Consider the following 26,077-nt stretch of genomic DNA (forward strand, 5'->3'; position numbering starts at 1 on the left):
TAATATAAAGTTATTAGCTATAAGCTTCCCCAGAATATCAAAGCTTTTTACAACCTAAATCAGTCTGTCTGCATCTCACTTAAAGAGACACTGCAGGACAGATTCACTGTCTGGAAGGATTTTTGATACTCCTATGAGGACCACACTTTAGCAAGGGAAAGCCTTCTACATGAAGGTATTAGCTATAAGCATCCCCAGAATATCAAAGCTTTTTACAACGTAAATCAGTGTCTCTGAGTCTCACTTAAAGAGGCATCATCAAGAGATAGATTCACTCTTGTAAGGATTTTTGATTCTCCTATGGGAACTACACTTTAGCAAGGGAGAACCTTCTCTATGAAGGTATTAGCTGTAAGCGTCCCCAGAACATCAAAGCCTTGTAAAACCCAAATCAGTCTGTCTGCATCTCGCTTAAGGAGATGTCAGTGGACAAACTCACTGTTTGAAAGGACTTTTGATATGCTGATATGAGACCCCACTTAATAGCAGGAAAGAACCTTCTCCTTAGCAGTTCCTGAAATAACTTTTATTAGTACAAGTATGTGACAATTACTATATGGGTTGTGCTGTCCTTGATAATGCTTAATCTGCATGGTTGCGCTTAACTAATAACAAATAACTAATAACTATAAGCACTCTAGGCAAAGCAGCATAGAAACCTAAGCACTAATACAGAACTCAAGCAGCAATACAGAACTCAATCAACCTCCCTCTCCCCCAACAGATCAATTCACCAAGACTAGAAACAGAATCTAAATTCACTAGTTAACACAAAGTGATAATGCATAGGAAAACAGAGTACATGGTTGCTCACCCCTATATTGTCCGAAGGAGGTGGGACGATACAGGGCAGCTTGCTGGCTACTCCCGTAATGATGATGGATTTCTCTCCCCAACTTTTGCTCATGTCCAGTCTCTTTATACTACTTTTTTTCTTAGGTAAATTGAGTGACTATGATCAGTAATTATTTTTGGGGTGATAGACAGATGCCTAAGGAATGGCTTCCTGTGTTCCCAGATGTGGCAAAGGAAGCTCGTGCTATTTCCACAACGCGTTAATCTTACCAATTTGGCTTGAGCACTTTCGGAAAGCCACTGGGGTTTCTTTGTCCTCTGACAATGGTTTCTGGGAGCACCTCTCCAGGGGCTGAGGTGTTTCCCTAAACACATCAAGAGCTTATAAGGGCTATAACCCTGCAAAGAGGAAAACAGAAGGCAGCAGGAAAAGAAAGACCAGGGCTCTCTTTAGCCACATACTCATGCAGTTGGCTTAAACTGACTCTTGACACTGCTCTCTTGAAGGTGTGGGCAATCATACAGTGAATGGGACAGGAATCTCACTGATGCTGGTTACTTTTCAGCACATATCTCAGCAAAAATAAATTAAAATACTTCAGCTGGCATTGCTGCCAAAAAGAGGCTCATGGGATCATAGCCTGGAAGGAAGATACAGCAAATGGACTGGATAAAGGAATAGGACTAAAAGCAAAAAATAAATTGGTGTTTACATGAAGGTTGATGCAATTTCAGACTGCTGGAAGGTCAGTCATATTCCCACCTCAAAAACCCTTCCACCAAATCTAGCAATGATGTAGCTGAATATACTGACATTTCAACAACTTGATCAAGAAAGGGTTTGATTTTTCTTTTTAATTTAATTTTCTTTTCTTTTGTATCACCTCCGCGACTCATTTCACCTCGCAGCAGCCATAGGATCTCCAGATTCAACAAAAAGGAAATGGCAGGGGGAGAGAAAGTGGAACTACCTCTTTTCAGTTAGGTTTTATACCACACACTAAGGGCGCTAAGACCAGTCAATAATACATTATAGCAAAGGCTGCCTACTGAATGAAGCTGAAAGAGTACTGGGAGAATAAGAAGAGATAACAGCTCACAAAATAGAGGAGTGTGTACTGGATAGGGGGTACAGCAAATTATTCCTATCTATACTTGTTTTCGGGGTGAAAAACAAAATAAACTTGGAAAGATTAGAGAAAGCAGTAACAAAAAAATCTGTAAGACAAAAAGCAGCAACAAGTAAAGGGAACAAGGAAAAAAATTATCATAATACAAAAAAACCACAGAAGAGTTGCAGAAATGTTTATTGACTGCAGACAGAGAACTGCCTGAGGAACATGAAGATCTGCCAGAGTGCCTGGAAAACCCCCAGTTGTCTGACCTACTGAGGGGAAAAATATCCTCAAGCCAAAGGGAGAGCAGGAGGAAAAGCGTAGAGAGAGAAGAGAAAGAAGTTGGGCTGATTTCAATGTGTTACTTCATAGACATTTTTATTGTGCCAGACCTACTTCACCTAGACTGAGTTTAAAATTCAAAATTTTAAAAAATTTTTCTAATTTCATGAGTCTCTTTTAATATACACAGAGAAAGGTGCACAGATTTGAGCAGTGTCAATAATATTTGTGATCTCCATGAGGGATCTCCACTGCAGTATTTTTGATAATGCCCAAGAACACCCATCTCCCCCTGGACTCCTGCTTAACATTGTATTTTTCAGTAAAAATGCCTTATAGATTTAGCACACCTGAATGTTTTCCTCAGGCAACTGGAACTAAGTACGTCCATAAAACACTGCCACAAGCTTTCTAACAGTTAGGTATTTGGAGTGAAAATCCTGATGAAGCTCAAGCCTTGATTTTATGATACAGAGTCCAGAGTAGTCATTTTCATCTCTGCATTACCCCTTCAGCTGCTTTGTCACCAGTGCTTACATGGCTGCACTCAGAAGTAATGTGAATTGATCTCAAGAAGAATTAATACTCTTTCTTTAAAACAGTGATCCCTTGTGTCATCTAACACACACTGAGACACAGAGAAAAAACAGTGTGGGAACACAACCAAGCAGCTGGGGGAAGGTGAAGCAGTGGGAATTACTGAAACATGATCACTGCCAAAGCCTCCCTATAAAAAAAAATGTAAACTCATTAGGGAAAACGAAACATAGCAAGACAGAACAGATTTGTTTGCTACTAAAATAATTTTCCAGTGTAAGTAAGCTGTTAGCTAGAATAACATGCACTGATGAACCAAGGGCCTTGGGAAGAAATGTCTGTGTATGTCTACATATAAACTACACCGTAGGCAGCAGTTAAGATTGCACAATCTTTATCTTGGTATTTGCTCGGCTTTTTCAGAACTTTGCGCCTCAATCTTTAGTTCCCTCTCACTATTTTTACTGCAATGACCTCTATATTTTAGAGCAATATTTGACAAGAAAAGCAGCTCAGTTACAGAGAGCCATACTGTCTCCCACACGCAATTTATTAACATGATTCATGACTTTTTTGCCCTTGGATTTCACAGCAGCTGCTGCTGCACAATAGCAATAGGCTGTTGAGACTCAATAGACATCGGATTCTGGAGGGGAAAATACTTCGATAATTACAGATTTTATAAACCTCTACCATCATTTCTCTAGTCTCTCCTTTCTGTTTTTCAATCTTCCACCTCAGGCTGACATCCCTTTTTCAGTCGTGATACTGCTTCTGCAGTGAAGTCAAGGTGCTGCTCCTTTGGCACCCTTCATATATATCAGAAGAGTGGATGATGAGCTGACAAGGAAATGCAACCCCTCTGCCAAATTCAGTTCTCAGCCTGTGGTAGAAAAAAAAACTTTGAAAAAGATTTCAAGGAGCTCTGGTATTAAATACGCTCCATCATCCTCCAACAGAAGAAAATCTAAAGTCGACTCACTACCTAAAAGACATGAAGAATGACTCTCTATCACATACAGGGATTTCTTTTTTCATAGAATCATTCAATTGTTTGGGTTGGAAGGGATCTCAAAGATCATCTTACTCCAATGTCCCCCTGCCATGGGCAGGGACATGTTTCACTAGACCAGGTTGCTCAGAGCCCCATCCAGCCTGGTCTTGAACACTTCCAGGGACAGGGTATCCATAAATTCCCTGAGAAACCTGTGTCAGTCCCCCACTACCCTCACAGGAAAGAATTTTTTCCTAATATCTAGCTTAAACCTACTCTCTTTTACTTGGAAGCCATTGCCCCTTGTCCTGTCACTACATGCCTCTGCCAATAATCTCTTTCCATTTTTTTTCTGCAGGCTCTCTTCAGATACTGGAAGGCTGCAATTAGGTCACCCTGAAACCTCTTTTGCAGGCTGGACAATCCCAATTCCCTCAGTCTTTCCTCAAAGCAGAGGTGCTCCATCCCTCTAATCACCTTGGTGGTCTCCTCTGGACTCTCTCCACCAAGTCCACGTGTTTCCCGTGCTGAGACCCCAGAGCTGGAGGCAGCACTGTAGGTGGGGGTCTCACCAGAGCAGAGCAGAGGGGCAGAATCCCCTCCTTCCCCTGCTGCCCACACTGCTTTGGATGCAGCCCAGGACACGGGTGGATTCTGGGCTCCCAGTGCACATGGCTGGGGCATGTCCAGCCTCTTCTCAGCAGGGCTGCTCTCACACGGTTCACCCCCAGTTTGGATTGCTACTGGGGTTGCCCCAACTCAAATGTAGCACCTTGGACTTGGTTTTTTTAAACTTCATGAGATTCCCATGGACCCACTTCTTGAGCTTATCCAGGTCCCTTCAGATGGCATCCCATCCTTTTCTTTCTTTTGGATAAAATTCAAGAAAACACCCCAAGAAAATGCAATGAAAAAAACAATCCAAACAGCAGAGATGTGTTTTGACACAGGACGTTCTGGAAGATTACTTGGCTCTCTCATAAATAATCCCACTTTGTCTTGTAGGAATGTGCTGTACATAATTTCCATCAATTGTGGAAATTCTCCAGACGATACAATCAACCAACCCAGTGCTGCCAACCAACAGGACAATGGGCAGAAACTGATGCACATGGACTTCCACCTTAACATGAGAAAGAACCTTGCTGTGATCACACACTGGAACAGATTCCCCAGAGGGTGTGAGATCTCCCTCACTGGTCATATTCCAGAACTGTCTGGACACACTCCTGTGCCATGTGCTCTGGGATGCCCCTCCTTGAGTAAGAGAGGTTGGGCCAGAAGGACCACTGTGGTCCCTTCCAATCTCACCCATTTTGGGATTCTGTGACTTGTGGCTTCGTGCGGCTTCTTCCGCGAGGCGCAAGCCATTCCTGAGTGGAATCGATATTCCACCACTGTGCACTGATTTTATTTTTTTTTTTTACACTCAGTAAAAAACCTAACCACCCGGGACCCCAAAGCGCGTTCTGCGTTATACACCACCAGCTAATTAAGCGCCAGTGGACGCCGGTCACAACACAGCTCCAAGCCCCAGTCGCGACAGAAGCCGCGCCACGACAGCGCCCTCCCCACTCCCCGGCACACACCCCGCCCGCGCGGGAGAGTCCAAGTACAGCGGGGGGAGCCGAAGTGCTGCCGGGCTCGAAGGGTCGGCAGAGCCGAGTCCCCTCATTTCTGCCGCCTCTCCGTGCTGCTCCGATCTCATCCCGACAGTCGGGACGCGTCGGGAGCGGCCGTGGTGCCGGCGGTACCCCCCGCCCGGCCCGCGGTGCCCCCCGGCCGGCCGGGGCCGTGGTAGCGGCCGGAAGCGGCGGGCGGTGCCCGGCGCCCAGAGCGGCGGCGGCGGCGGCGCGGGCGGACAAAGCGGAGCGCGGGCGGCGGTGAGCGGGGCCGGGGCTCGGCAGAGGGCTAGGGTCGGCAGTGGGGCTCCGGGGAGGGAATGGGGCACAGCCGGCGCTACCGCGGCCCTGGCCGTGGCGGGGCGTCCGCGGCGCGCACGGAGGGGATGGAGAGGGCAACGATGGTGGAGCTGCGTGGGAGCGAGACGGGACAGGACGGGGGATCCCCCGGGGAAGGAGAGGGGGAGGACTCGGCCCGCGCGGTGCGGCCTGGTCTCAGTTTGTCTGAAGGGAAAACTTTGCCGGGACGCTGCTGCTCTCGTTCGGCCCGCGGGGGCTGCCCCGGGGAGGTCCCGGGATGTCCCGGGATAACTAACGATGCCGCCCCCTCCCCAGGGCACTATGAACGAGGAGCAGTTCGTGAGCATCGACCTGGACGATGACAACGTGTGCAGCGTTTGCAAGCTGGGCACCGAGAAGGAGACGCTGTCCTTCTGCCACGTGTGTTTCGAGCTCAACATCGAAGGTGAGGTGCCAGCGGGGGTCCCCGTGTGCCAGCGCCGCCCGCCCGGTGCCCGGCCCCGAGCGGAGCGCGGGCCCAGCTCCTCGGGAACCTCCCGGCCAGCCTCAGGTTTGGAAACGTGTGTCTGTAGAAAGTTTTCTTGCTGCCGAACTAGTTTGTTTTCTAGCTCGTTTCCAGTAAAGGTGGGTGCCCTGGCTGCTCTGGCACCCCCTCCGAGAGATGTGGAGAGGAGCCGCCCCTTCCCAGAGCCTCTGAAATGCCCTGCTGTTAAATGTCATCATCTGGTACTAAGAACTCTGATGTTAAACTTCCGATCTACGCCGGTAGTTGGAGGGGGGTCAATGTATAAAACTAGCTTAAGCTGCAGATTTTAAAGCGTAATAGTTTGGGGGTTTCTGGAAACACATCGGTGTTTCACTTTCGTTAGAAATACTCGGAGGGCTATTTCCTTTTGCTTTCATAAGATGTTAATATGTGTAATATGATAGAACTGGGTTCATTGTCAAAGCTTCTTAAAGTCAGTAAATTGTAAAGTAGGAATTTTGTCTGTCTTTCAAAGGACTAATCTTATAAAGCCGTTTTGGCCTCCAGAATAGTAATTTTAGAATTTGAAACCTTGTTTTGCCAAAGAATTTACCCATTTTGCTGCTCTTCATGCATGATTAACAGTAGGTTACCTATTTCCTTTTTTTAAGTCAAATAAGGGTTTGGTGTTTTTTTTATTTTTGCTTGACTTTGGGGCAACAAAGGAATTTGTTCCAGTTACATACAGTGGTCTTTGCCAATTATATGTGGGTGTGGGGCAATTGAATATGAAGATCTCAACAGTGTTATGTGATTAGTCCCATCTCTTGATAACAGTAGATTTTTCTTGCTAGTAGAGGCAGTGTATTTTAATCTGAATGATACTTTGGTAATAATTGGAATCTTTACGATTTTGTTTAGAAGAGACATGCTTGTGTATTTGCACTTTTTGTTAAAACTCCAGAGCTGTCCTAACCTAAGACAATCTGTCAGTCTGAATTTTCTTACTGCTTTAAAATGTTAGGTTTAATCTGTGCAATGGAGTGAAAATGTTTCTCCCTGTAGGCTTAAGAAACATATTGACACAATGAGAATTAGATACGTCCACTACATTCTGAGTTGAGTTTTGCTTTGAAAGTGTTGAGAGATAAAACAGAACACATTAAAAAATTTCTGGATGGTTCCTGTGCTCTGTTGTTTCAGATAAGCCGTGGATTTGTTGAAGTTACTTGTTATGGCTGTGACTTTACAAAATGATCATGTGTTTTAGGTGGAACAGCTCTTTTTTTTTTCTCTAAATAACCTTGAAATAGGAAAGACTTAATCTGTGCAGCAGGCTACTTTGCATAATCTTCTACATTTGCAGTTAATTTTACTTGAACAGAATAGTGATGAAAGCTCCCCTGAAATTACATGGACCACTATATTCTTAATCTTTTATTTTGCATAGTGAAAGAAAAATATGTATTTTTTATCATTGTAGTATCAAAATACCTCAATTTCCAATTGTCTTCTATGTACAACTTTGAAAAGATGTACTGTCAACTGCTTTTAGGGAGAAGAGGCTTAGCGGCATCAGAGTCTGTGTCAGGGACTTTATAAAGAATCATTATAAGACTTCTTAGCTGAACCACTGCATGAGCCAGCTCTTTACCAGACCTGTGGTCACATTTTCCTACTTTTGACTTATCTCAGCATTTCTGTATTTTCCTGTGACAAAGACTGATTTTGATACATCTAAAGTAACAGTCTTTTGGCAGACCTGGGTACAGCATGACATAGATAATTCTCTAATGCAGAATGTTATACTGGATGTTTCACACTGACCTCCTGCTTATGCTTTAGTGAAGTTCAGATGCATTATAACATAGCTCTTGTTGAGCAGAATCAGCTGTAAGTTACATCAGCTCTGTAGATGTGTTATCCCACACTTAAAAATGTCATTCTCACTAATAGTTTGCCTTTTTATTTACTATCATATTGAAAAATTTAAACAATTAAAACACGTAAATACATAGCTAAGTAATTCAGGAAGTGAAATAGGCTATAAGCATAAGTCCTATGGGGAGAGGCTGAGGGAGCTGGGGGTGTTTAGCCTGGAGAAGAGGAGGCTCAGGGGTGACCTCATCACTGTCTAGAACTACCTGAAGGGAAGTTCTGGCCAGGTGGGGGTTGGTCTCTTCTCCCAGGCACTCAGCAATAGGACAAGGGGGCACGGGCTCAAGCTCTGCCAGGGGAAATTTAAGTTGGAGATCAGAAAAAAATTCTTTCCAGAGAGAGTAATCAGGCATTGGAATGGCCTGTCCAGAGAGGTGGTGGATTCACCATCCCTGCAGATTTTTAAACTGAGATTGGCCGTGGCACTGAGTGCCATGATCTGGTAAAGGGACTGGAGTTGGACCAAGGGTTGGACTTGATGATCTTGGAGGTCTTTTCCAACCCAATCGATTCTATGATTCTATTCTGAAAAGATATTCATGCAACAGCTAGGACAGACTTGCTCATTTCTGATGTGGATGTCCATGTGGAGCTGCTCCCTCAGAGAAGCAGGAAATAGCTGCTGTTGAGGAGCAGGCAGGCTATTAGTCACAGCTCAGCATCTTGCAGGATGCTTGAATACTCCCACTGTTTGCAGCACCCTGTTAACTTCCATGTGTTAAGTGCTGTCTGACTTAATGGGAATGTATAGCACCTCTTCCATCTTCCCTGACCAGGCAGCCAGCACCAGGAGGCAGGTCAGGATAGAAGGGAGTGCTGGAGGTGTGTGATACAAGGGCAAGCAGTGGGCTTGGCAGCCCAGTTAGGTTTTCAATTGGACTCAGTGATCCTAAAGATTTTTTCCAACCTAAATAATTCTGATTCATGAGTCTGTGTATTGAAGGTTTCCCAGTTTCCTTTTTTAGAAGGGTGTCATATTCTAATGCTTTAACAAAACTGATGAGAACCATTCTGTTTTCCCTCATGGCAGCATGTGATTGCTTAAAGCTGTATGTGGCAAATCCATGTGCTCAGAACTGATCTAGCCCAGGGCTTAACCAGCTGAACCCACTCTGAAGCAGTCTTTCTTTCACAAATTGATATGAACGAAACACTACAAAAATATAATTTACTTAGCTGCACTTAATTTCAGTATAGTTTAGTGCTTGTGGATCTTTGTGTCTTCTGACATCTGTGAGTTCAACAGCTGTGCAGGTTTGCTTGTGTCTCAGTGGTGATGCTGTCTTGGGTCAGTAAGAGGAGTAATTAGAAGTGATTGACTCTTGAGACCATCTCCATCTGTAATAATGACTCAACAGACTTCTTCCTGGGTCAGTGTTGTGACATGGCTCAGCCTTTACCTTCCTGACATTGGGATGTTCATTTGTAACCTTTATTATGTTTGGACAATAGCTTTGTAATGATACATAAATGGGGGAGGGGGAAATAAAGTTGTTGTTCTAGTCCTTTATAGGCTGTACAGAAAGCTTAATCTGTGATCTGTCTTAATTCAATAACTGCTGAGTTTCTGAATGAGGAAGTCAGTTACTGGGTCATAAAACCTTTGTTTTTTGTCAAATATTGGGTCTCCATCATGATTTTTTTAGTACTAGATTTTGAGTCTTTTAGTGAGCAAAATGATAGCTTAGCCTAAAATGTGATTATACTTCTTATTAAGTACACGTAATTCACAGAAACTGCTGGTTTGAGAGCAATTTGGAGATCAGCTGTCATGTCTGTCCCAGAATTTATTCAGGAGTGATGTGTCAGGATTACAGGATCTGTTTCTCTGAAGCTGACTGAAAGAGTGGTAGCAAAGGGAGAAGGAGGAATGTGAACATAAGGAATAACTAAAGCCAAAATGCAGGTTTAAACTTTCCCCTATTATATGTCATCAACCTTTCTTGAACAAGGAAAGATCAACATTCTCAGGAGAGTTCAGTAGTGCTGATTTTTAATCTTAAAGAGGTGAGGGAAATGTTGTCTCTGGAAAGGACAGTATTTTCCCCTGTTGTACTGGTTCATCCAGCTCACTCAGTTTGAGGATTCATGCTCAGGGAAGCTGAGTGGACTAAACTACACATAAATAATTCTGTTGCCAAACTAGCTTTTGTATCTGAAGGATCACTGGCAGGCGATTTAACACAGCAGAATACTAATGTGCTTCTTAAAGTTTAAAATATGCAAAGTACTTGCATGAGAAATACCAAACATTTTGAGAAACTGAGCTGATTCTGTGCAGTGTTTTTAAAATTCTGGAGGGGGTTTAGAATATCCTGGTGGTGTGGGTCTGCTGGAGTTTGAGGTTGGCTTTTGTTTGCCTTGTGCAGGTGAAGTGAACACCAGAGATTGAGTGTTGTTTGTTTTGCTGAGTAGGTGTAGTAATACGGTAGCAATCAGTGGATTGAAACAGGAAACGTTTTAAATTCATTTGTGACTAGTTTGCATAAGCCAGGAAATCATGTTGTGTGTTAGTTGGGAAAAAATTCTTCTTTTCATTTTCTTCTTTTTAATTTCATTAGTATATGAGAAAATGATTAACTGAACTTTGGTAGCAGAGATAGAATACTTACAGCAGATCTGCAGTTATACCTGGAGAGTAGGGGGAAATACATGAACATTCAAAAATAAATGCCTGTGTATGTACAAAAACTGTCTGTAAATGGAGATATCAACAAAACAAAATCATCTGCCCGAATATGGTGTCTCTACAAGTTGTTGTGAAACTCGCAGCGTTTCCAAGTTGTGGATGTCCCATCCCTGGAGGTGTACGAGGCCAGATTGGATGAGGCTCTGAGCAACCTGGTCTAGTGGAACGTGTCCAAGGGGATTGGTCTTTAAGGTCCCTTCCAACCCAAACCATTCTGTGATTCTATGTGATCGTCTATCCCATGTCTCACACCTCACATAGAGGCAATGGCTGTGATGCTTAGAAGTGTTCAGGTTTCTGTTGTGATATGTCTATTTAAATCTGGATTTATACTGGTATTTATTAAGGCAGATTTATTTAAAAATCTGAGTTGCTTCACATTCAAGGGCTGTAACAGAGACTGTTAATAGAAGTGGAAAATATGATAGTTTAAGATGATTTTTCACTCTTTTGCTTATCTGGTGCTGCTAACTACAATAACATCTTGGAGAATGCTGGCTGAGAAGCAAACTGGCTTGCTTCCATTTCTGTTTAAAGTTGAATAGCTGAATAGCAAATGACAATTCCTGTCACAAGTCTTGTAATATGACATGTAGTGTGAGTGCTGGGCATCTATTCCTTTGGTTTATGTTGAGACAGTTACATTTCCATGGTCCTTTAATACTGATAGACTCAGCATTTGAGGCAAATTCAGCATCAGGTTGGTACATCCAGACTGAGACAAAGATGCTATAAACAAATCTGTCTTATCACATGGCTTTTTTCGTCTTGAGGTCTGTATAATCTTGTGTAATATCCTCATTCTGTGTTCATCTAAAAGAAGGGGGGAAAGGACAGTTTAGTTGTTAAGAGCTGTAAGAACTCAAATTTCACTTTTTTCCTTTTTACACTCTACAGAGGAATATCTCACTGAAATAAAATGGGTTGTAAGGTGTAGTTGAGAGAATTGGAAACTGCTATTTTAATTCTGTTTCAGAATATTACACATCCTTATTTTTTCAGTGTTAGTGAAATGATAACCAGTAAAATAGATTATCCTGGCAATAAAACCTGAAAAATTCCAGCGCTCTCCTTTAGACTAGACAGATGAGAACTTGTTTCAGGGTAGCATTTGCAGCCCAGGGATATGACTCATTTCTGCAAACTTGAATGGACATGTGAAACAAGCTACAGTTTGCAGTAAAGCTCTTAACCACGAATTCAAGTCCAAACATGATTGGAAATGCTATTCTTAGTCTTCCAAGTGCTGTGTAAGTACCAGTGAGTAATGTTGAGCTGTATGGCTAGTTCTAAAAGTACATTTTTGCTTTTTTTATGTGTAAATTTGGAAGGTTTGTCTATGCAAACAAGAAAATTGTTCAGTTATGTTACTTAGTTGGCATCATCCAGAATGCAGAAATACTGTCTCATTACTTATACTCTCTTCTAGGTCAGTTTAACTGATTTTCCTTACAACATATGAGGCATCTTTAACATACGTTTTGTAATCAGCTTGTATTGCTTTGTCTAATACAGAAGAAAATTCTTACCTAGTAAAGTAGTTTATAAGGAACATGATTTTTGAAAATGAGTTTAAAGGTCCAAGTGGATCTCAGTTCTGTTGTATACAGTTTGTCTTTTCTATGTGCTAAAATACAAATGAGCTGATAGAAATGGAAGTGGGAGGTGATTTGTGTGCACACTTGATATATGGAATATACCAGCTTTATCATACAAGAGCAAGGAGGGAACTTTAATTTATGAACAAGATAATATCTAGTCTTTATGAGGTGTCTGGTTTTGGAAGTTAATGAATGGCATTGGCATTTTCCTTCTAGCGAGTCTAGTAAATCATAAGATTTAACTCTCAAATGAAATTGCGTATATACACTTAAAAATAGCAGTTGGCTTTAAGTCTTGTCAGGCAGATGTACTGGAGATATGTCTCTGATGATTCTGTTTTTCAGTGTTGGCAGAATTGTACAACTGAAGAGTATCAGTTTTTCCCACTCCTTATCGTTTAGATGTGGGGGTGCTGTGCTGTCCCAGGTCATCATGGGCTGCTTTTGTTTAATGTATTTTGAACAGCTCTTGGGATCTGCTTTTCTAAGACCCCCCCCCTCTCTTTCAGCACTCTTCAGTGAGCAGACTAATATACAGCAGTGGCTTAAGATGGACAAACATGAACATTTAATGTCTTGTGAAGTGTTTCACTGTCTGCTGCAGGTCTTGGCCCTGCACACAAGGTAAACCAAACTGGAGCCCATCTGATCTTTGTGTTCCTAGTGGACACTAGCAGATGTTCAGGAGCTGTTCCATGAGCTGGCTGAACATCCTTGTTTACAGAGGGATACTGAGGTGGACAGCTGAGGGGAGCAGCAGCTGCAACATTTCACAACATGTAGTGAAAGCCGGGGCTTAAAGTCGGCAGCCACAGACAAGTACTTCACAAGGGCTCTTCCATACTTATAGGATTAAAGGGAAAAAAATGGGCAGTCCCGTGGTGTAAAGGAGAGCACTCTGGACTCTGAATCCCAAGGCCCTGAGTTCAAGTCTCAGTAGGGACTGTCCCCTGGCAGATAAAGCCTCCCTGCCATCCGATCCCGTCAGATCTCGGATGCTCAGCAGGGTCAGCATCCGGTTAGTACTGGATGCTGTGACAGTCCCGAGGATTTCACTGTCACTGTCCAAGCTCGCTCAGCCGTGGCAAATGGACCTTGGGACTTAAACGGTGGGGCCAGTTCTGCGCACGCTGTGCCTCACCTAAAAAATCCACTGTGCAGGCTGGAAGGGCACACCCATGTCGGGAGAGCCCTTCCCACATCTTTGTTTGCGAAGTTTGGCCATACATACAAAGGAAAAAAGCAATGGTGTCTGCCACAAATATTTCTGGAGTTAACTGTTTAAGATGAGGAGAAGCTTTTCTTCATTGGCTGTGCAGGCAAGTCTCCACAGGTAGCTGAAACTGGAGGCACACCTTTTTTGACTTGAACAGGTGACTCCCCCGTGTTGCTGGTGCTGTACAAAGCTGTGGAATGAAGTGCATACACTCCCCTTTGTCTGTCCTTGTTAACCATTTGTACTTTACACATTGATGGAGCTGTGTCTATAGTGAGCACCAACATTATACTGAGAAGGCAGCTCTTCTTTTCCTTTTTCTGTGGTCATGTGTAAATCTTGCCAATAACTATTTGTAAATCCTACCTGAAGGGAAGTTCCAGCCAGGTGGGGGTTGGTCTCTTCTCCCAGGCACTCAGCAATAGGACAAGGGGGCACAGGCTCAAACTCTGCCAGGGAAAATGAAAGTTGGAGATCAGAAAAAAATTCTTTCCAGAGAGAGTAATCAGGCATTGGAATGGGCTGCCCAGAGAGGTGGTGGATTCCCCATCCCTGGAGGTGTTTAAACTGAGATTGGCCGTGGCACTGAGTGCCATGATCTGGTAAAGGGACTGGAGTTGGACCAAGGGTTGGACTTGATGATCTTGGAGGTCTTTTCCAACCCAGTCTATTCTATGATTCTAAAGGGGCTGTAATTAATTAATGTCATAGTACAAACTTGTAATTGACTATTCATGTGTCTGGAAGTACTCTTTGTAATTTTAGTTCACTCCATCTTAAATTTGGGGTCTTTTTTCCACTTCAGCTGCTCAAGCTGAGGTTATTCACCATTACAAAAACAATTAGTTTCCAGCATTACATTAGAAAATGCTATGAAGGGATTTTAGGGTTTCTTTAATGTTATCTCCAACTCATAGAGCTGGAAAAACAAATAAGAAGTTTCTTTTTCTTTTTGTTTAGAAGAGAATAGCAAACAAATGGGAAAAGGCCCACTTATAGAAAAACAAGCATGCTAATGATCACTAATTTTTTTTCTATGAAAACATTTGTGTAGGGATGTCAAGTAATCTTGATATTGAAGTACATTCCTTTTGAATTGAACTTGATTATTATTATAATGTCCAAATAAGAAGACTATTCTAGCCAGCTTTGTATAAACGTGAGCATACATTTCAATTTAGTTCTGTATCTTTACCATTAAGAATTATACATAGTTCTCAGTGAAACAGTTCCACAGGCAGAAATAAAGTCTTTGTAGGTTTCTTCACCTCAAAAAAACCAAACCCCCAAAAAATTTAATATGATGGAAACTCATTTACTTTCAAGTACAAATGCTTTAAGATGGGATAGACTTTACTGAGATGTGTTTACACACCTGCTTAAAAGGTAAATATTCTCCCTGCTCTCTGCTACTTTACAGTTATTCATAACTAGAATTCACAAAAATTTCTGGAAAATTGCCTGATTGCTAGTCATTCCTTTACAAAATTTCTTCACAGGAACAGATGAGAACACGTGTTGACTGTCTACCTTTACAAATTGAAATTGTCTTTTTTTTTCTCCTAAATATCAGGTACTTAAATAGGAAGTCTTGTTCTACAAGTGAACATTCAAAGATACTGCTGACTGAAACGATATATTCTTATTTCATCTAGGACACATGGGTTACTAGAATCAGAAGCAAATAATGGATAGTAAGCACTTATATTGTTTTATGATTTGTCTGGAGGTTTGGCATCAGCCTGTGAATCTTGTTCACTTGGGGAATGATCTCTGGGATGACCTTGTTTCTCAATAGCATCTGCTGCCTTAGATTACTTAGATATGGTCTTCTAGATGTTAGTGAATTTTGCTGGAATTTTTTTCCCCTGAAGATTAAACTTTTCTGCTCTCAATGGCTGTGGGCTTTTTGTTGATTTTTGAGGGGTTTTGTTTTCCTTCGCTGAAAAAATAAGTATGAAGGGCAGGACATACTTGGACATGGTCTGCAATCCTGTTCTTGGAAAGTCAGGTGAGGAACAAATGAACACATACCTGCAAATGTGGGCGAGAAATGTTAATGTTTGCAGACTTGAACCAGATGAAAAATGAGATAGATTGAGGTGGAAGGCAGGAATGTTGAGACAGAACTGAAACCCTGTGAAAGTGCCTGGAACAGGTAGTAGCTGTTTATCAAAATTACAGTATTGCTTCTTGTACAGAAGTCTGACCATGCTTTATTCATCGTTTTGTGTGTAGGGCTGAGTAAAGTAATGCATGTTCTAAGTTACATCATCTTTATATATCACTTGCTCCACACCACTTTACCAGCTGGTAGTTTTCCCTGCAGTTGTAATGAAGGGAAAAATATGAAGTAATCTGAGTGGAGTATTAAGTCTTACCAAAAAGAAATGGGCATCTTTTCTGCCCCATAAAGCTGATGGTATTGCCCACAACAGAAGGATTTGTTTCAAAGGACTGTACTCTTGCTTGCTTTAATACTGATACGTGATTGCTATTTGTGCTGGCACAGCAGCTGCTGTTGGTGCTCACCTCTTCCAGAAGGTTATAGCTGATGTTATTTGTGTTCTCTGGATAGGAAAGAACTAATTGTCACTTTAGGACAAAGAGAGATTGACTGTTGTTTTAGTTGTTTTTCTTTTTTTTATGTTACAAAAGAAATCCAAGTCAGTTATATGAAAGCTGAAGCAGGTCTGCTAACAATTCTCTACAAAAGTAATTTGGTTTTACACATTTTCAGTTCCTTACTGTGTTGAAGAGTATTTGGATAAGACACTTTGGGGTTTTTTGCAGTGGAATAGGAAAAGGGGAAGCATGTAATTTCTGGGCAGAAGGATTGTGTCTGTGTTCTTGTATGCTGAAAGTGTTTTGCAAGAACTTTGCTCTGTGGTGAGAAGTAGAGACATTATGGTTTAATACGTGGCATAAAAATAGCAAAGATTATACTCTTGAAGTAACATGTTTTTCTTTTCTGTAATAATTGCTTATCTCTCAATATTACTGAGTTCTGATTAAACAGATTTCTTTGAGCATCATGCCTCTGGAGTGGGAAAGTTAGGCATGTTCAGAAGTCTTAAGAGATAAATTTGTCAGAAGGAAAGACTTGAGTAACCTTGAGCTTACGACACGGACATAAAATTCAGATGAGGCTTCATAAAGTCATCCTGCACCTGTTCTTTTTTTGTGTAACAAGTTGTGCGTTGGCTGTTTTTTGTGCGGTTTCACACTGTGCTCCTATTAGACAAGTAGCATTTATTCTCATTGAAATAATGAAGCAGCCTCAAAGGAATTTCTGAGTTTTTTAAGTTGGTACCGTAGTATTTTGTCATTTGTTGTGCAGGTGTTTCTTTTGTGATTGCCCCAGAAGTAACAGTGTTGTGTGTGTAAGGAAATGTAGCCTGACCTGCTTCCTCAGATATGCCGTGCTGAGCTCCTGCCTATGAGAGTCTGGGCCTCTGGAACCAGCTCTAGAAGCACTTCATTAAACTTGTAATGATGTTTTTTCCCTGTTTTTCTTAGAAACAGGGCAGTGGTCCTTTCCCTAGTTTTGGGTAAGGAGTGAGGGTGCAGGAGAAAATAAGGAAGTAAAAACCTAGTTAGAATGTTTGACTTGAGTTGGGAGAAAGGTGGTTTCCCAAGAGCGGGCTGGATGTTGGTACCTCTTGGCAGCTCTGAACTAGAAACAGACTATGCAGAACTTTATTTGCCCAGATTTACCGACTACTTTCTGCAGTTTTCTTCCCTCCTCTTCACCAATTTTTCAGATATTTTCTTCAGTCAGGATTACTCTGTCCTGTGATCAGAAGACATTGGGTTCATTCATTCCTCTTAGTCCAATCATTAGTCAGGTTCCTGAGCTTTATTGTATAGAAAATTGTATAAAACGTGGTTTTTCAGCCAATCTCATGACATTTTCTGTAAGTAAAAGAAAACACTATGAGGAGCAGCAGCAGTGAGCAATACTGAAGAATCACTCAGGTAAAGCAAACAACACTGAACAAATTGCTCTGGTTTTGTAGGGTTTGCAGTGTTGTGAAGGTATTTGCCTTATAACTTCACTTGACAGTGTTTGCTCTCCTGTCATGGCTTAAAGATTTAATGTTTCCATCATGCTACTTGAGTTAAGCAGACTTGCTCTATTTAAATAGTGCTGATAAGTCATGAAAACAAAGGACTTGTCTTTCCTTGTTTTCACTAGACATGTTTATTTGGGTTTTTTCAAGCCTGTGTAAAGACAGAGAGGAAAATAGTGTTGCAAGTAAGCTGTAGATCATGTAGAGCTTGAGAAAAGTTGGTGAATGTCTGTCGGGTGAAAGAGGTTGGACAGTATTTTGAGGTGTAGAGTGAGAATCTTGACTGTGCCTGAAAAACGAATCATCTGTGTTTGTACTTTGTTGCAGAACTTCCTCCTTAAAAGGTGCCTCTGGTTACTATGTGGGTTTTGTTTCTTCTAATAGTTACCAACCGAAGGAATATATCTGTTTTCATGACCTTTTTTCCCCTTCTAGCAAAACAAATTCTACCACTGTTCTCTTTCATTTTCCACACTTTCAGACATTTTGCCCCATAAATTGTGTATGCTCTTAGAAACTCAACCAGAACAATAAAGCACTTGAGTTTCAGAGCTGCCCAGACAGTGGAAAATCAACAATTTATAATGGCTGATCACAGTGTTTGAACTCCCCAGATTCTTCAAGCATGAGTTACCAGAGAGAGATAATCAAAATGTAGTGCTTGGATTTCTTTTAATTAATTTCATGTTAAGAATTTTACCTTTGTAGCTTAGTTTTGGGAGTAGCTGGGGTTTTATTACATTTGATAACTTAAAAAAACAGTGTATCATTTGTAAGTCGTTTGGGGTCAGAGGCTTAAGTTTGCCACAAGAACTGAAGAGTCAGATGTGAGAATTATACCTTGCAGCTTTCTGCTAATTCCTTGTTAGTGTCTCTGTAACCAGATTTTGTTACCTGTTACATTTCATGGTGTTTATTTTAATCAGTTGTTTGTGCTGAAAGGTAAAATGGCTGCAGTTTGGTTGATGTTGCCTAATTTCAGAGATCAAATCACATTATCATATGTTGGTTTAAATACTCTGGCATTGGACACTGTCAACCAGTGGTTCACAGGTATATTTTTGTTATTTACAATGAGGAACATTTTTGACAGAAATGGTTTTCATTATATTGGGAAACCTCCCAGATAGTATAGTGGGTATTGAGATGAATGTCAAACTGTTCATTACTCTGGGCTTGGATTCTGAATCTACTGTGTAGGTGAATCTGAAGAAAAATAAATATCTACTTAAGTTGCAGAAAGTAATTTTGTACTGGGGTAGTATTAGCTTTCTGAAATAGTCATTTCTCATACCATCTGTGTTCACTCACCAACTGTAGATCTTCACAGATTGCATTCCTTTTCAACCTGTCAATCACTATTGGTTGCTTTGAAGTTTAAGTTACCTGCTGTAGCTATTTGAATAGTCCTTGAAGGAGGACAAGCAAAGAGGAGAATAAACATCCATCTTAGATGATGTTGTGGTTTAGCCCCAGCCAGCAAATCAGCCCCACACAGCTGCTCATTCACTTCCTGCCCCTCCAGTGAGATGGGGGAGAGAATCTCAACTCGAGGGTTGAGGTACAGACAGTTTCATGGGGAAGACAAAAGCTGCTCACACAAGCAATGCAAAAATAGGAATTAATTCACTGCTTCCCATGGGCAGGCAGGTGTTCAGCCATCCCCAGGAGAGCAGGGCCCCATCACGCGTGACGGTGACTTGGGAAGACAAATGCCATCACTTTGAACCTCCTTCCCCCAGCTTTATATGCTGAGCATGACACCATATGGTGTGGAATATCCCTTGGGTCAGCTGTCCCAGCTGTGTCCCTTCCCATCTCCCTGTGCACCTCCATCCCACACAGGGTGGTGTGAGAGGCAAAAAAGGCCTTGACTCTGTGTATGCTCTGCTCAGCAATATGAAAACATCATTTTCAGCACAAATCCGAAGCACAGCCACATACAAGACTGTGATCAAAATTAACTCTATCCCAGCCAGAACCAGTACACATGAAGTGAATTTCAGGACAGTTTAATGTTACCAAGCATTACAGTATTAGAACTTGCTTCTCTAGCCAGGCTGCAAGCTTGTACCGGTGCAAAATAATAAACTATAACTGGAATCTAAATTATGTTTGACCACTTGGATGAGATAAACCCACACCTTGCAGTATTTGTTGAGCAGATGGCTCACAACATTATGCATAGAAGATGGGAGCATGTATGAGTGCTGTCAAAATGCTCTTCAGTATCGTTCTATAGAACTTGCTGATACACAGTTGGGTTTATTTTACTTCTACAGCTTATACACTCGTGTGTAGGGGTGATGCAATGTGAGTTAGCAGTTTGCTTCATCTGTGTTGCCACCCAAGAGGCACATGCTGAAGTTCTGCCCTGGAGGTGATGGTGTGCAACACTTGGTATGCCAAGGACTCGAGACTGAGTGGAACTTCAAAAATTTTAAACTATGAGATAGCCTTGTTTGCTTCAGTGACAAGACTGTTAGTAGGAAAGCATCACTTAGGTTTTTGTTTTCTTGGTTGCATGTGAGATTTTATAAAATCAGCCAAGTACACAGCAAGTGACATTTTTTCTGTTGTGTCTTTACAGGAGTACCAAAGTCGGATCTGCTGCATACAAGATCTCTAAGGGGGCACAGAGACTGCTTTGAAAAATTCCACTTAATAGCAAATCAGGACTGTCCACGATCAAAGCTCTCTAAAAGTCCATATGCAGAAGTAAAAAATATCTTGAGCAAAAAAATTAACTGGATCATACAGTACGCACAAAACAAGGATTTAGACTCTGATTCTGAAAGCTCAAAAACATCCCAACACCAGCTTTTTAGCTTCAGACATCAGACTGATAGAAAATTACTCCCGCAGTTTGATTCCCCAGTACCAAGATACTCTGCAAAGTGGATAGATGGGAAATCGGGAGGCATCTCAAGCTGCTCACAAACTCTTCTGGAACAAAGAGAATCCCCTGATTTCAGACTCGGTGCTACCTTCTGTTGCAGCAGTGTTTTGTGGGCTAATCACAAGCAAGTCCAGAAACCTGAAAAAGCTGAAGGGGATTCACTTGCCAGTGTTCGTAGGAGGCATCCTCAATACAGCAAGGAAGAATGTGAGTATTTGTCTATTTAACCACAGAAAGGGCATTCTTATGTGACCACTTAGTGTCCCTACAGGACATTAATTCTCATCCTGAAGTCCAGGATGTAAAATCTGTGAAGAAAAGGGCTATATGGCTAAGGAAATAGAGTGGAGGTTTTGGTTAGTGTTTTTAATTTCCCTCTTAGCTCTACCCCAGTTTTATACAAGACATGTCTAATTTATGCCAAAAAGGCCACTTCAGTATGTCATTCCTGGGAGTTTCACAGCCCTGCCTGTGGAGGTTACTCAGCTCCTGTAAATCTCTCTTACTGAACGTGTATTTGAACTTGTGTGGTGCTCTAAGTTACACTTTAGAGAGAGCTGCCCTAAGCAACAGGGGAAATTAGAGGTAAGGGAGCAGAACAAACTTTTGAAACAACCTAAAAAGTGAAACATTTGTAATACTAACAGACTTTCCTTGTGTGTTTTACTGTTGTTTTTTTTCTTCTGTTTACTGAGCATGAGAAAATGGGATGCCCTTGTGCCACCGTGTCTTCTTAAAGGCTGTAGCAGTAAACCTGAATAATTTTCTGATGACTGTGGTGATATTGGAAATAACAGAAAATAAGCTTTTCTGTTACTTAAGAAGAAGGTCACTAGAAGAAATCCTTAGGTAAATCTGGGATATTGTAGTGTCTCTGGAATCAGCCTGCATGAAGGGTATTAGGTCTAGATTCCTACACATACCTGCAGTTACCATCCTTATTTTAGAACAGTATTTTGTCCCAAATGGAAGTACATCCACTCTTACTTTTGTAGAGGAGAAAAGTAATTGTAGGGAGTTTCTGAATTTCAAAAAACCTGAGAAAGAAAATAAAATATTCCATCGAAAAACAGATGATGAAAAACAAGGTAATAATGGAATTTGGAGTGTTAGAAGACAGAGTTAGAACAGGTACTGTAAAAAGTTTGAATTGGCTTCTCTAGGCTCCCATTTTTTTTGACAAACTGACAAATCTATCCTTGCAAAGTTGAGTCATTTCTCATTATTCATAAAACTTACTTAACTGCTGCATGCTGTGTCATGTTGCATTTGTAGTGAATGAGTAGCCTTAAAGCCATAAATCAAAGCAGATACACTGGGCAGTTTGACCACCTGTCTCCTGGAGTCATAAATTGGGATTGCATAAATCAGGACAGCAGTTAACAGAGGAATTATGAAAGCTTGACCTGGTTTATGGGTTGTCTGACTGAAGTTAGTGACTTGGAATTTATCTCTCCAGTCCTTATTTCGGGACACGGGAACATAAAGCTGCTTTGAGCACAATAACAAGGGTTTTTTTCTTCTGTTATGTCTACGTAATACACTTTTGAGGCATTTTCCCTCATATTATGCAGTATTTACCTTCAGAAGACATTCATTTGGAGACTATGATTATATAAAGTTTATATTAAGGGAAAACTTAGTCAAACTGCCAGAATGAGGTACCTTCTTACTGCAGTACTTCAACTATAATGACATAGCTGTCTACTGAAAAAAAAATTATTAATGCAGCTGTAAATAGCTTGGCCAGTATTTCTTTAATTTACCTCAGCTGTGAATAGAATAATATTTTATCATTTAAATTCAGTGTTCTTCCTTTTCCCCTTTCCCTTGTGTGTCAGAATAGTGTGACATGAAACAGTCCTGTCCCAAAACACACACATGAAATGTGTGAACTACCCTGTCTGCAAGCTGACAAAGTGTTGATGGAAATAATGAGGAAATGGGGAGTAATATCCTACCACAAGGTGTAAAAAGGAGAAAAAAATCTTGACTTTTTTAGCTTTCAATTATTATATTAAATTCTGTCACTGTTTTTGTGGAGTTGAAAGGGTGGTGAGATGTGAGAAAGGACTTCCCAGTTGTATTGACAGCTGAAGGAGCACCACTGTACCTGGCTGAGGGAGGAGAAAGGTGAATCATTTTTACTCTGAACTAGGGTTATGTCTTGAGTACCAAGCAGGCTGTTCTATTGCCAGCTGCTTTGGTTTGGCAGGACTGTCAGCAAGTTAACATCCCACAAATGAAAGCTGTGAGAATGTTTGAAGAAGAAGGCTTAGGATAATCGAATAATCCTGTGGGTAGGTAAAACCCATCTTTTTCAGAACTTTAAGCTTTAAATTTGCCACATAGAGACCTTTTACACTGGGAAATCTCTGAAAGAAAATCTGCAGGACAGGTTTTTCCTCAAGTGTGTAGCAAGAGCTTTGCTAAGCTGCAGCAGAAACAGCTCAAATGAAGTTTAAAAACAGTATTTTAAAATTACAAGGTCTTAAATCCTGTTTCAGTGCCCTGTATCCCCCTGTGGTAGTCAGGATTGTCACTTTTCACCATGCTGTCAAGGGCACCTCAGCAGCAGGGATGGCACCATGTGTGCCCACCACTCCAGGGTTGAGGGATTTCTAGGAAATAAGCCAGTGCTCCCCTCCTTGCTGCTGTTGATCAAGGGCAGGGTAGAATACTTTCACACTTCCCTCCTTTGAGGCTTAATGTGCATTTTCTATGAGGATGATCAGTGCACACAAACTGAGATACAGAAGGGCTTTTGAATGATGCAGAGGATCTTTTAGTTCTCACAAGAAGCACAGAAGGAAACTTATTTTTATATGCTGGACTTCATGTCAAACCAGGATTTTTGTTCATTTGTCACTGAGGTACTCAGTGGGAACTGTGTAGGTTATTCTTGTATAATAAAACACAAAACTTGATATCCAAAACAGGTAGCCACATGCTAAAAATTCTGTCAGGAAGCTCCTTCCTGCAGACTTGCAAACATAACAGAAGTGATCTTGGAATTGTCCACTTGCCCACAGTTAAACAGATGTCCTTGCAGGGGTTCCACTGGGGAAATCCCGTTTTGTGGTGTGAGGAAGGTAAAGCATGTAAATGTGTCAAGCAGTTCTGGTACTGGATCCAGTTCTGGATACTACTCTTTTGAGTGCTTGAATTTCCACATTAAAGAGGGAGCTTTACTATGGAGTAAATCCTTGTCTATGTCAACATTAAAAAGAGAATTTCCAAACTTCCCACAAATGGCAGACAAATAATGTTGCCTCTGAGTTACCACCACACATGTTGGTTATTAGGATGCCAGTACATTCTATTTTGAGAAAATAGAAGTCTGCTTAGGGGTGCTTATGTGACTCTGGTAGTTGTAATAACAGATTTTATTCTTGCAGTGACTACAATGACTCCAGGAGAGTTAAAGCAACTTAATGAAAAACTGCTCAAGCAGATCCAGGGTGAGAATTTTTCAATACTTTTTGGTTTGGGTTTGTGGTGCTTTGTAATAAAAAAGTCTAGTTTAAGAAAAGAAATTTTGATTTCCTCCTTATCAGTTAAGTTTTGAACTGAAATCTTGTGTTTTACATGGAAATGTGATGCACAGAGATTTTTTGGTGCTGCTTTTTTTGTAACCTGCTTTGGTGTTGTGAAAGGCACAGGATTTTCTTTAAGATTTTGACTGGAATCATAGAATTGTTAAGGTTGGAAAAGAGCCTTAAAATCAAGTCCAACCATTAACTCAGCCCTGGCAAGTCCACCACTAAACCATGTCTGTGAGTGCCAATCTACATCTTTTAAATACCTCCAGGGGTGGTGAATCCAGCACTGCCCTGGACAGCCTATTCCAGCACTATACAACCATTTCCATTAAGGAATGTTTCTTAATGTCCAGTCTAAACTTCTCCTGGTGCAGCTTGAGGCTGTTTCCCCCTGTCCTATCACTTCTTACCTTGGAGAAGAGGCCGACTCCCACCTGGCTACAACTTCCTTTCAGGTGGTTATAGAGAGCAAAAGGGTCCCACCTGAGTCTCCTTTTTTCCAGGCTAAGCCCCTCAGCTGTTCCTCACAGGACCTGTGCCCCAGACCCTCCCCAACTCTGCTGCACCTCTCTGGGCACACTCCAGCACCTCAATGTCTTTCTTGCAGTGAGGGGCCCAAAACTGGACATAGGATTTGAGGTGTGGCCTCACCAGTGCCAATACAGGGGGACAATCACTGCCCTGGTCCTGCTGGTGACACTATTGCTCGTACAGTCAGAGTCAGCTTTGTTTTGAGTTATAAACTGACCCACCTTCACTCAGGTCACCTAAAACCAGGAACTAGTGATCCTGTTCAGTTTTCAATGCATACAAAGCTGTGCTGGAACCAGAAAAAGCAGTGTCCTTGTTCACAAGCCACTTAAATGTCTGTGCCTCTTTCTTAGTGCTGTCTGTCACCACTTCTTAGCTCTATGACAGTGCAGGGACCAAGTGCATTAATCTGATGATGTTCTTGCAGATGTGTTTGAAGAGCTGACACAGCAAGTCCAGGAAAAGGACTCTCTGGCCTCTGAGCTCAACGTGCGTCACATCGCGATCGAGCAGCTGCTGAAGAACTACTCCAAACTGCCGTGCCTACAGATGGGCCGAGCAGGGATGAAATCCAATGTCCCCATATAAAGGGATACACCTTCTCTGCCCCTGTAGAGCCAACTGTCCCTAACAGCTTTGGTAACCATTAAGTACAGCTGCACAGGTATTTAGAAGCTTTTGATAAAACTTGGGCAGCTTTCTCTTTGCATTTATAATCCATGATAAGTCTTATTCCATTTTGTTTTTAACAAGAAGGGCGAATATTTTAAGTATTAAAATCTACTGTAATAAGGTTTATTCACACTTGAGGATTTTTTTTCCCATAACTACGCATGAGCCTTGGAATGAATTCTGTGTTTTGTTTATAATGAAATTGTGTCTAGCAAAGAATGACCTGAAGCCTGTAAACCTGCCTCCTTCATACAGGTGAAAAAGTAAAAATTTTACTTTTGATCAGGTCTGATCATGTTACATCCAAGAGAGCTTTAAGGGGAGAACAGTATTAATGAAACTCATGTTTTCTTATTTATTATGAGCAATATTTTATTATTGAAGTTTTATACTAAATAAATATCACTATTTTAGGTACTTTTCCAGATCTCTTTATAAAATGTCTGAATTACTCTGTGTGATGTTTATGCCTTGTGTATGGTTGTTTATCCTTTTTCAGGTCTGTATCTTTCATGATACAATTTTAAAAAGTATTGTTTCCCAAAGAGATGAATTTCATGTGTTAAAGAAAAAACTCTAATGGTGTATCACTTATTTTTATCAGCTTTATAACTGAAGAATTTGGTTCATGAGATGTTTTTAAAAAAGCACAGCACATGCTTTAAATTTGAAAAAACCCACCATACTTTGGTTTTAATGCATATAAGTTGAAATTGTTTTATATGTGTGATATTTTCAATGCTGAAAAATTACTTTGACAAAACTCAATAAATTTGTAATACTAAGTTGCCTTGTTCTGATTCCT

General features: G+C 41.3%; 1 protein-coding gene across 1 annotated transcript; it reads left to right on the forward strand.

Annotated features, from left to right (window-relative positions):
* The first annotated feature begins 5,524 nt into the window (after nucleotides 1–5,524).
* On the forward strand, nucleotides 5,525–26,057 carry C1H21orf91 (chromosome 1 C21orf91 homolog). The gene is made up of 5 exons (XM_071563052.1): nucleotides 5,525–5,606; nucleotides 5,961–6,090; nucleotides 20,219–20,734; nucleotides 23,926–23,988; nucleotides 25,028–26,057. Exons 2-5 carry the CDS (start codon nucleotides 5,967–5,969, stop codon nucleotides 25,186–25,188), a joined length of 864 nt encoding a protein of 287 aa, XP_071419153.1. The 5' UTR covers nucleotides 5,525–5,606; nucleotides 5,961–5,966; the 3' UTR covers nucleotides 25,189–26,057.
* The last annotated feature ends 20 nt before the right edge of the window (nucleotides 26,058–26,077 follow it).

Source organism: Pithys albifrons, chromosome 1 (genome assembly GCF_047495875.1).
Source record: "Pithys albifrons albifrons isolate INPA30051 chromosome 1, PitAlb_v1, whole genome shotgun sequence".
Lineage (NCBI taxonomy): Eukaryota > Metazoa > Chordata > Aves > Passeriformes > Thamnophilidae > Pithys > Pithys albifrons.

Bases quoted from the DNA above. Each gene is read 5' to 3' on its own strand.
- C1H21orf91 (XM_071563052.1), top strand. From the start codon at position 5,967: ATGAACGAGGAGCAGTTCGTGAGCATCGACCTGGACGATGACAACGTG. The intron at 20,735-23,925 runs GTGAGTATTTGT...TTATTCTTGCAG, and splicing joins TCAATACAGCAAGGAAGAAT to TGACTACAATGACTCCAGGA. The intron at 23,989-25,027 runs GTGAGAATTTTT...ATGTTCTTGCAG, and splicing joins ACTGCTCAAGCAGATCCAGG to ATGTGTTTGAAGAGCTGACA.